The following is an 11995-nucleotide window of genomic DNA, read 5'->3' as shown; positions in this document are numbered from 1 at the left end:
ACTCTCAAACTTGTTCCAATGTTCCACGTTCCAAAAGTCCAATAGATCTTTACACACATGATACAACATATATACCATTACTCTCAAACCTGTTCCAAAGTTCCACGTTCCAAAAGTCCAATAGATCTTTATACACATGATACAACATATATAGACCATTACTTTTAAACTTGTTCCAATGTTCCACGTTCCAAAATTCAAATAATACTTTATACACATGATACAACATATATAGACCATTACTTTTAAACTTGTTCCAATGTTCCACGTTCCAAAATTCCAATAATACTTGATGCACTTGAAACAACATATATAGACCATTACTCTCAAACTTGTTCCAATGTTCCAAGTTCCAAAATTCAAATAATACTTTATACACATGATACAACATATATAGACCATTACTTTTAAACTTGTTCCAATGTTCCACGTTCCAAAATTTCAATATTACTTTATATATAAGAAACAACATAATATAGACCATTAATCTCAAACTTGTTCCAATGTTCCACGTTCCAAAAGTCCAATAGATCTTTACACACATGATACAACATAATAGACCATTACTTGTAAACTTGTTCCAATGTTCCACGTTCCAAAATTCCAATAATACTTTATACACATGAAACAACACATATAGACCATTACTCTCAAACTTGTTCCAATGTTCCACGTTCCAAAAGTCCAATAGATCTTTACACACATGATACAACATATATATAGACCATTACTTGTAAACTTGTTCCAATGTTCCACGTTCCAAAATTCCAATAATACTTTATATACATGAAACAACATAATAGACCATTACTCTCAAATTTGTTCCAACGTTCCACGTTCCAAAAGTTCAAGAGATCTTTATACACACGATACAACATATATACCATTACTCTCAAACCTGTTCCAAAGTTCCACGTTCCAAAAGTCCAATAGATCTTTATACACATGATACAACATATATAGACCATTACTTTTAAACTTGTTCCAATGTTCCACGTTCCAAAATTCAAATAATACTTTATACACATGATACAACATATATAGACCATTACTTTTAAACTTGTTCCAATGTTCCACGTTCCAAAAGTTCAAGAGATCTTTACACACATGATACAACATATATACCATTACTCTCAAACTTGTTCCAATGTTCCACGTTCCAAAATTCAAATAATACTTTATACACATTATACAACATATATAGACCATTACTTTTAAACTTGTTCCAATGTTCCACGTTCCAAAATTTCAATATTACTTTATATATAAGAAACAACATAATATAGACCATTACTCTCAAACTTGTTCCAATGTTCCACGTTCCAAAATTTCAATATTACTTTATATATATGAAACAACATATATAGACCATTACTCTCAAACCTGTTCCAATGATCCACGTTCCAAAATTTCAATATTACTTTATACACATGATATAACATACATAGACCATTACTTTTAAACCTGTTCCAATGTTCCAGGTTCCTAAATTTCAATATTACTTTATACACATGATATAACATACATAGACCATTACTTTTAAAACTGTTCCAATGTTCCAGATTCCAAAATTTCAATATTACTTTATACACATGATATAACATACATAGACCATTGCTTTTAAACTTGTTCCAATGTTCCAGGTTCCAAAAGTCCAATAGATCTTAATACACATGATACAACATATATACCATTACTCTCAAACTTGTTCCAATGTTCCACGTTCCAAAATTTCAATATTACTTTATACATATGAAACAACATATATAGACCATTACTCTCAAACTTGTTCCAACGTTCCACGTTCCAAAAGTTCAAGAGATCTTTACACACATGATACAACATATATACCATTACTCTCAAACTTGTTCCAATGTTCCACGTTCCAAAATTTCAATATTACTTTATACATATGAAACAACATATATAGACCATTACTCTCAAACTTGTTCCAATGTTCCACGTTCCAAAATTCAAATAATACTTTATATACATGAAACAACATATATAGACCATTACTTTTAAACTTGTTCCAATGTTCCACGTTCCAAAATTCCAATAATACTTTATATACATGAAACAACATATATAGACCATTACTCTCAAACTTGTTCCAACGTTCCACGTTCCAAAAGTTCAAGAGATCTTTACACACATGATACAACATATATACCATTACTCTCAAACTTGTTCCAATGTTCCACGTTCCAAAATTTCAATATTACTTTATACATATGAAACAACATATATAGACCATTACTCTCAAACTTGTTCCAATGTTCCACGTTCCAAAATTCAAATAATACTTTACACACATGATACAACATATATAGTCCATTACTTTTAAACTTGTTCCAATGTTCCACGTTCCAAAATTCCAATAATACTTTATATACATGAAACAACATATATAGACCATTACTCTCAAACTTGTTCCAACGTTCCACGTTCCAAAAGTTCAAGAGATCTTTATACACATGATACAACATATATACCATTACTCTCAAACCTGTTCCAAAGTTCCACGTTCCAAAAGTCCAATAGATCTTTATACACATGATACAACATATATAGACCATTACTTTTAAACTTGTTCCAATTGTTAATGCCAAATTTGGGCTTTCACTATTCATTTTGTGGTTATACTGCCCTCCGGCGTTCAGAAAGTTTTTCGATTTGTTTTGATTGTCAATCTATCGATATTCAGATTTGTTTTGACATTGATCGATGTATTGTCCCTTCGGTGTTAAATATGGCATGCTGAGTTACCAAGAGGAACCAAGTTTTAACCGTTTTCTACCGCATTATGGCCACGTCTGCTAATATGAACCAAGAATATAGTATACAATGAATTAGAGAAGCTTCTGAGTGAGTTATTTTAAGCCAGCAATTAGAAAAGGAGTATAAATCGGTGGATTTTGTAACTATCAACAGCATCAATTACACATCAGTTTGTGGAGCCCATGGGCATCTACATTCTAAGTTAAAAACTTGTATGAATTTAATGAAATTCGCCGTGAAGGGACTTGCCAGTTGGTACATGTTATTAATAACTGAATACCAGAACATGTACGTTACAGTGTGGACCATGAAATGTATTCGTATGATGTAAAACAGCCGTACCATAGTCACGAAAAACGAGGCCGTAAATCATGGACCATTCCCGGGCAAATGTCAAATACATTGTAAATTGCCATTTTGTGTAGCCAGAAACGTGGTTTGAGCATGAACAATTGGTGGCGCTGCTCACACAGCCAACCCAGACGGTGCCAGACAGGATTTATAGTAAACATCCTACTTAATTGACTTCAGCAATTAAGAATGTACCGGTATACGTGAACTTTATGATATTGAGATTAGTACCGTACCAGTAGCAGTACAAAAATTATTGTGAGCCTGTAAGCTTCATGCATTAGGACATGAAAGCTAAAAAGACGAACTGAAGAGTCAGTTGGTACAAGTTGAAGCATCAAAAGCTAGCACGTATAATTCCAAAATCCAGTCATGGAAGAAGGTTACGATGATCAATATGATAATGTTGGTGGAGCTCACAGCGTATGGGGACATCCTAGTCCTACGCAGGAATTTAGGCCTGAAGTTCCGCCAATTAGAAAGGGAGTAAGTGCAGATATAATTGATGGCGAATGGCAATCGGAGGACAGTGTCTTCACTCGCCCAACAACAAAGAAAAGACCACAAAGTAATGTATCAAAAACAGAAATGACAAAAGTAATGGACGGAAATAAAGAATTAATGGTACTCGCTAAGGCAGCTGTCATGAGAGAAAGATGTGAATATTTAATGAAGAAAACAGACAGTAACGTCAGCGCCGGTGATATACAACCTGAAGATAGTGTTTCCCAGGTAAACCGAACAAGATATAGAAATGCAAGTAGTGTGTCATCGAGTACTAGTAGGTCAGAAAGGGCTAAAGCAATGAAGAAAGAAATAGAACTAACCGCTAAAGCCGCTGTCTTGAAGAAGAACCATGAGTATGAGATGAAAAAACAAGAGCTAGAAAGGCAGTTAAAAGAAGAAGAATATAAAAGACAGGAAATGCAAATTACTGCAGAACTGGAAGTAGCAAAAGCTATATCTGAGTTGTTCATGAGTGGAGAAGAAAAATCTGCCATTACAAGCATACCAGGCCAACAACAAGCATGGCAACAATGCCAACAACAGGTACCAGGTCAGCAAGTGCAGCAACAACAGCAAGTGCAGCAACAACAGCAAGTGCAGCAACAACAAGTACCGGACCAACAACAAGCGTGGCAACAACACGTACCAAGCCAACAACAAGTGCAGCAACAACAGCAAGTGCAGCAACAACAAGTACCGGACCAACAACAAGTGCAGCAACAACAGCAAGTGCAGCAACAACAGCAAGTGCAGCAACAACAGGTACCAAGCCAACAACAAGTGCAGCAACAACAGCAAGTGCAGCAACAACAGCAAGTGCAGCAACAACAAGTACCGGACCAACAACAAGTGCAGCAACAACAGGTACCAAGCCAACAACAAGTGCAGCAACAACAGCAAGTGCAGCAACAACAAGTACCGGACCAACAACAAGCGTGGCAACAACACGTACCAAGCCAACAACAAGTGCAGCAACAACAGCAAGTGCAGCAACAACAAGTACCGGACCAACAACAAGCGTGGCAACAACAGGTACCAAGCCAACAACAAGTGCAGCAACAACAGCAAGTGCAGCAACAACAGCAAGTGCAGCAACAACAAGTACCGGACCAACAACAAGCGTGGCAACAACAGGTACCAAGCCAACAACAAGTGCAGCAACAACAGCAAGTGCAGCAACAACAGCAAGTGCAGCAACAACAAGTACCGGACCAACAACAAGCGTGGCAACAACAGGTACCAAGCCAACAACAAGTGCAGCAACAACAGCAAGTGCAGCAACAACAGCAAGTGCAGCAACAAGTACCAGGCCAACAACAAGCGTGGCAACAACAGGTACCAGGCCAACAACAAGTGTGGCAACAACAAGTATCAGGCCAACAACAAGCATGGCAACAACAGGTACCAGGCCAACAACAAGTGTGGCAACAACAAGTACCAGGCCAACAACAAGCGTGGCAACAACAAGTACCAGACCAACAACAACTGTGGCAACAACAAGTACCAGGCCAACAAGTGTGGCAACAAGTACCAAATAGTACTGATGATGCTATAATAAACACTATTTCAAGTATGCTCTTACAGCAGCATATGATGACTTCCTTGCCAAAAAGGGGATTGACACCCTACAACGGAGATCCTCTACAATTTTGCACCTTTATGCAGGCCTTTAGATACAGTGTAGAGGGTAAGACAAGCAATGATATGGACCGACTATACTACTTGGAGCAGTATACAAGTGGAGAGCCCAACAGGATTGTTAAGGGTTCTTAAATAGAGGTCCAAATGCATATCAAGAAGCCAAGCAATCATTAACTGCGAAGTTTGGTAACAAGTATGTTATTAAAGAAGCTTTCAAACGCAAGGCTGAAAATTGGCCAGATGTGAAGAAGGATGATGCTCCGTCTTGGTTAAAGTTTTCCATCTTTTTGGGAGAATATTTGAATACAATGCAAGACCTGAATTTTGCCCATGAGGTGGACCACTCTGGTACTGTGAAATGTCTACTGAACAAACTGCCGTATAGTGTGAGGAATCAATGGAGAATTTTGGCGGACAAAGTGATGCAAGAACAAGCCAGAGTAGCAGGGTTTGGAGAGTTTGTGAAGTTTATAGATAAACAAAATAGGATAATGAGTAATCCACTATATGGAAACATTGGAAGCACTCCCAAACAGCCATCTAAGACCAGCAAGGCGAGAGGCATAAATTTGGCAACACATGTCGATGAAGCCAAGAAATCTCCGTCTACTTGGTGCTACAGTTGTGACAACAAATCACACAATATCCAAGACTGTAGAGTTCTCCAGAAGAAGCCATACGAAGAGAGAATGACAAGCATTAGAAAAATGCGTCTTTGTTTCGGATGTCTAAAGAAAGCTTCTCATCAAGCCAAGGACTGCACGAAAAGGCTGAAATGCAAGACGTGCAAACGGAGTCATCCTACTGTGTTACACAGGGAAAGGAAACCACCTGAGAAAAACCTGAAGAAAAACCTGTTGATGCTTCCACATCATGTGGTTTAACTGGTGCCGGAGGTTTCACGTCAGCCATGTCAGTTGTACCCGTAATGGTAAAGTCTAAGGTGACGGGTAAAGAGACCTCGACATATGCTCTTCTTGACAATAAGAGCACCGCTGTGTTCTGTGCTGAAAGTTTGAAAAACAGACTTGGTGCACATGGAACAAAATCTAGGATTCGTATACAGACAATGAATGGTGTGAAAATGTGAACACCATCAAGTTGCACGGCTTGGAAGTTGCAGATGAGAATGGTGATAATAGCATTGAGTTACCGGAAGCATATATACAAGACAATATACCAGTGAATACAGAAGACTTGGTGACTCAGAGAGATCTTGAACCATGGTCATATTTTTGTGCAATCAAAGTTCCTGAAGTCAAACACAAAGTAGAGCTGCTAATAGGAAACAATGTACCACAAGCATTGGAGCCAATTAAAGTCATTCATAGCCAAGATGGTGGCCCGTTCGCCAGTCAAACCTCACTTGGTTGGGAAATACATGGACTTATAAAGAGAGTGACTGTACCAAGGAATCAGTACACAGGATTTGTGTGCTTAGTTCAGAAGACAGAGCAGACTTAAATCAGAAGATGACCAGCATGTTCAATCAAGATTTCAGTGAAAGAAGTAAAGAAGACATGCTAAAACCTTCCATTGAAGATCAGCGCTTCATGGGCATGGTAACTGAGTCCACAAGGCTGGTTGATGGGCATTATGAAATTGCTCTGCCACTGAGAGATAGAAATAAAGCTATGGTTGATAACAGAGTGCAAGCACTCAAGAGAGCCGAGCACTTGAAGAGGAAGCTTGATAAGAATCCACAGTTCAAGGAAGATTACAAGAACTTCATGGAAGATGTAATAAACAGTGATTATGCAGAAAGGGTCCCTAGTGAGCAGTTAGAAGTAGAAGATGGAAAGAAGTGGTATGTACCACACCATGGTGTGTACCACCCAGCAAAACAAAAACTTAGAGTGGTATACGACTGTGCTGTCACATACAAAGGTTGCTGTCTCAATGACGAGTTAATACAGGGGCCGGATCTTACAAACACATTGTTAGGAGTTCTGCTGAGATTTAGGCAAGAACCAATTGCTCTAATGGCTGATATTCAGGGAATGTTTTCGCAAGTTAGAGTGCCCAGAGCAGATATGGATTATCTACGATTCTTGTGGTGGCCAGGATGTATTACGAACCAACCTTTAGAAGAGTATCGGATGAAAGTTCACATATTTGGTGCCACATCTTCACCAGCTTGTTCCAACTACGCACTCCACAGAACTGTAGCAGACAATCAGCAGCATTATAGTAAGCAAGCCTGTGATACAGTGAGGCGTAACTTCTACGTTGACGATTGTTTACAATCTGTGTCGACAGTCAATGATGGAGTGTGTTTGGCCAAAGATCTCATCTCAATCTGTGCGCAAGGTGGATTTAGACTTACAAAGTGGATCTCAAATAATCGTGAAGTCTTGGAGTCAATTCCAAAGGAGGAGAGAGCTAAAGAAGTGAAAGAGTTAAACCTGGAGTGTGATACTTTGCCTTCAGAAAGAGCTCTTGGCTTACAGTGGCAGGTGGAGGCAGATACATTGGGATTCAAGATTGCTGTTAAAGACCGTCCAGTTACGAGAAGAGGCATCTTATCCATTGTTAGTTCTGTATATGATCCACTGGGGCTCGTTTCACCTGCAGTGTTGCCTGCCAAGAAGATCATCCAAGATCTGTGCAAACTAAAACTTGGCTGGGATGAAGAAATCCCATTGGAGCATCAGAAACGGTGGAATCAATGGTTGGCAGAGTTACCTATTCTGTCAACATGCTCAGTAAGCAGGTGTCTCAAGCCAGCAGAATTTGGAAAACCGACCAATATACAACTTCACAACTTTTCTGATGCCAGCGAGTTTGGTTATGGTGTAGTCGCCTATATGCGATTGCAGAATAGCATTGGAGAGATACATACATCACTTGTGATGTCAAAATCAAGAGTTGCTCCAACAAAACAAGTGTCTATACCAAGGCTTGAATTAACAGCCGCCACGGTAGCAGTACGCATGAGTAACATGATCCTCAGGGAGATAGAAATGCCAATAGACAATATCTACTTCTGGACAGACAGCACCACGGTGCTTAGTTACATCGCCAATGAAAGGACAAGATACCACACATTCGTAGCAAATCGTGTAGGAGAAATACGTGAGAACACAAAGGTGTCACAATGGTACTATGTGCCTACCAAAGTTAACCCAGCTGACATCTGCTCACGGGGTCAAAGTGTGAAGAAGTTTGTTGACAATACTAATTGGATTAGTGGCCCAGAATTTCTCAAAGACTCAGAGACTGAATGGCCAGTTCGAGATGTAAACTTACAAATAGAGCCAGATGATCCTGAAGTAAAGAAGAACATGATAGTGCATGCAGTACAAGTTGACAAGCCAGATGAGCCTTATGAAACTTTTGCTCAATTCTTTGGGCATTACTCAGATTACCACAAGCTGAAGAGAGCTGTGGCATGGCTGCTCAGATTGAAGAAGCTTCTTAGTCAAAGAAAGACACATCAGCAGACAGTGACAGGTACAGAGGAGAGTGAGGGTGATGAATTCACAACAAAGCAAGATCTAACAGTGCAAGAAGTCCATGACGCAGAACAAGCCATCCTGCGTATTGAGCAGCACAAGTATTTTGCCAAAGAAGTCAAATTGCTTTCCAATAGAAATGAAGTACCAACAGCTAACAAAGACAAACTTGATCAAGAATCACATGGTACCAAAGTACAGGTGACAGTCCAGAAATCTAGTCCAATTTACAGATTGGACCCCAAGTTGGAAGACGGATTGCTTAGAGTAGGTGGTAGACTGCGAAGAGCAGCATCACTGACAGAAGAAGCGAAGTATCCAGTTATCTTACCAAGAAACTCATATGTGTCAGAGTTGATTCTGCGTCAAATCCATGAAAGCACAGGGCACTGTGGTAGAAACCACATGCTAGCAAATTTGCAACAACACTACTGGATTCTAGGTGCAAACTCAGCAGCACGAAAGCTAATCAATAGATGCATCATATGCAGGAAGCAGCGTGCAAAGAGGCAGGTACAGAAAATGGCTGACTTACCTGAAGACCGTCTACAGCCTGAGGAACCTCCCTTTACAAGGGTAGGGATGGATTTCTTCGGTCCAGTTGAAGTTAAGCATGGAAGAAGCATCCTGAAACGTTATGGTGTAGTCTTCACATGTTTGGCGATACGTGCAGTACACATAGAGAAAGCTGATTCATTAGACACGGATTCATGTATCGCTGCAATAAGAAGATTTGTAGCCAGGAGGGGTCAGGTGAAGATCATAAGAAGTGATAATGGAACCAACATTGTCGGAGCTCAGAGAGAGTTAAGTAAAGAAATCAGTCAATGGAATCAGAAGAAAATCTCTGACGACCTATTACAGAACAATATCGAATGGAAGTTCAACCCACCTGGAGCGTCACATTTCGGGGGTATCTGGGAACGCCAGATAAGAACTATCCGAAAGTTGATGGTCATGCTGTCCAAGGAACAAACCCTATCAGATGAGAGTCTGCAAACATTATTTTGTGAGGTAGAATCTATCATAAACAGCCGTCCATTGACACTGGTCTCCGGAGATGCACAAGATTTAGAACCTTTGACTCCCAATCACCTGTTACTACTCAAGACACACCAGAACCTTTCCCCTGTCCTTCCAGAGAACACAGGTATGTGTGTACGCAAGCGATGGAAGCAAGTACAATACCTTGCAGATGTCTTTTGGCGCAGATGGTTAAAGGAATATCTGCCTCAACTTCATTCAAGACAAAAGTGGATTCTTCCGCAGAGAAATCTGAAGACAGGAGACATTGTCTTAATAGTCAATGAAACAGCACCAAGAAACACATGGCTTACTGGAAGAGTCGTGGAAACTTTACCGGACAACCAAGGTTATGTACGGCAAGTGAAATTAAAGACAAAGACCAGCGTGCTTACTAGACCAGTACACAAGCTTTGCCTATTGTTGGAAGCAGATGGTACGCAGCAGGTCAATGAAACAATGAAATCAAACATCAACAGAGAAATAGCAGGAAATCAAGATCAGGAAGATGAAGAAATCAACCACAAAGCTGGTGAAACAAGATTAAGATCAAGGCCAGTCAAACCAAGAAAGATACTTGATTTGTAAAGAACTTTGTTATGTTGAACATTGAATGAGCAATGAGACACATGATAATGGAATTAGTGAGCAGTATACATGTAAATAGCAAACGCATGTATGTACTACAAGTACAAATACAACTGCCAGTTTCAATAACCATTGGCGACAAGCTAGCTTATGTAGTCTGTGGTCTAGCAAGTGACGTGCAGTCTGTGGTCTAGCAAGTGACGTGTAGCCTGTGGGTTTGCAAGTGACAATAAAATGTGCAACCTGTGGTCTAGCAAGTGACGTGTAGCCTGTGGTTTTTGCAAGTGACAATTAAATATATAGTCTGTGGTCTTGCAAGTGACGCTACAAGTAATTCCCACAATGTTACATCCATTTGGTCTTGCAAGTGACGCTACAAGTAATTCCCACAATGTTACATCCATTTGGTCTAGCAAGTGACGCAATAAGTTGCCCCATAACGTTACATCCATTTGGTCTTGCAAGTGACGCAATAAGTTGCCCCATAACGTTACATCCATTTGGTCTCGCAAGTGACGCAATGAGTTGTCCCCATGTTACATCCCTTTGGATGATGTGTGGAACTGTCCTCATCCCTGAAACTTAAAACATTGTGATGTAGCAAATGATGTCTGAACTCTTTCATCCTGCAAAGTTATAAAAGTTTGACTAATGAAAGCAGCAAATTAGCAACAATGTGTTGGATTCACCATGATGTCTACTTGATCAGAAGTTGGGAGCCAGGATCTTCACAATCAGCCAGGGCTGGGATTTCATGTGCCAAGTGGAGTATTTCAGCAGTGTGTGTGTGTGGGAGCCAAGTGTGCAGCCGCTGATGAACATTTCTTTCATTATTTGAAGCTAAATTAGCATTCTCTAGATGTGTTGCTCGTTCACTTTTTTGAACCCAATTTATTAAGTGCTAAAAATGGTCAGGACACCCTCAGATGAGAAAACTTTATGCTTATTTTTACATGTTCTCATGTGCTGAACATTGAGATAAACATTTAAATGACTGCATAATACATGTAATTGGATATTATACCATCCAATTCAGTGATTTTGTGAAAAATTAGAACATTAACACCATGTGATTTCCACATGTAAAATTTTCCCAGTGAAGCAATCAGTAATTGTCTAAATCAAGACATTTTTGAAACATGTTAACTATTTGACATTCATTTTCTGTCAAACCAAAGGTTTTTATTTGGAGACCTTTTGAGAATTTTGATTGCTTGTTTTATAGTTATTACTTCATTGATTCAAGGGATTTTTCAATATCAGATTAAGCACAACCCAAAAAATTGGGTATTCTAAACTTTTTGGCAATCATTATTTGGCATGATTGCACTTTGTTGTTTGCAACACAACCAAAAACATGGTTGTGAGTTTTGAAATTTTTAGGCAATCATTTGATATTGCATTGTGTTTCGTAGTTGCAAAAACCAGTTTTTTCAGTTTTGTCAGTTTCCCATTAAGAAATTCGGCATGCAAAATAGTGTCATTTTTAGTTGAATTGACTTGTGGACACAATCGTCAATTAGGGGCCGGAATGTTAATGCCAAATTTGGGCTTTCACTATTCATTTTGTGGTTATACTGCCCTCCGGCGTTCAGAAAGTTTTTCGATTTGTTTTGATTGTCAATCTATCGATATTCAGATTTGTTTTG

The 11995-nt window shown here is 39.2% G+C and overlaps 1 protein-coding gene across 1 annotated transcript; it reads left to right on the top strand.

The window, feature by feature from the left end:
* Positions 1 to 6752: 6752 nt before the first annotated feature.
* On the top strand, positions 6753 to 10346 carry LOC140161953 (uncharacterized). Its single transcript, XM_072185247.1, has one exon. The coding sequence runs from the start codon at positions 6753 to 6755 to the stop codon at positions 10344 to 10346; it is 3594 nt and encodes a 1197-aa protein (XP_072041348.1).
* Positions 10347 to 11995: the final 1649 nt, after the last annotated feature.

The sequence above is a fragment of the Amphiura filiformis genome, chromosome 10 (genome assembly GCF_039555335.1).
Source record: "Amphiura filiformis chromosome 10, Afil_fr2py, whole genome shotgun sequence".
NCBI lineage: Eukaryota > Metazoa > Echinodermata > Ophiuroidea > Amphilepidida > Amphiuridae > Amphiura > Amphiura filiformis.
This window is presented reverse-complemented; position numbering and strand designations above follow the sequence as displayed.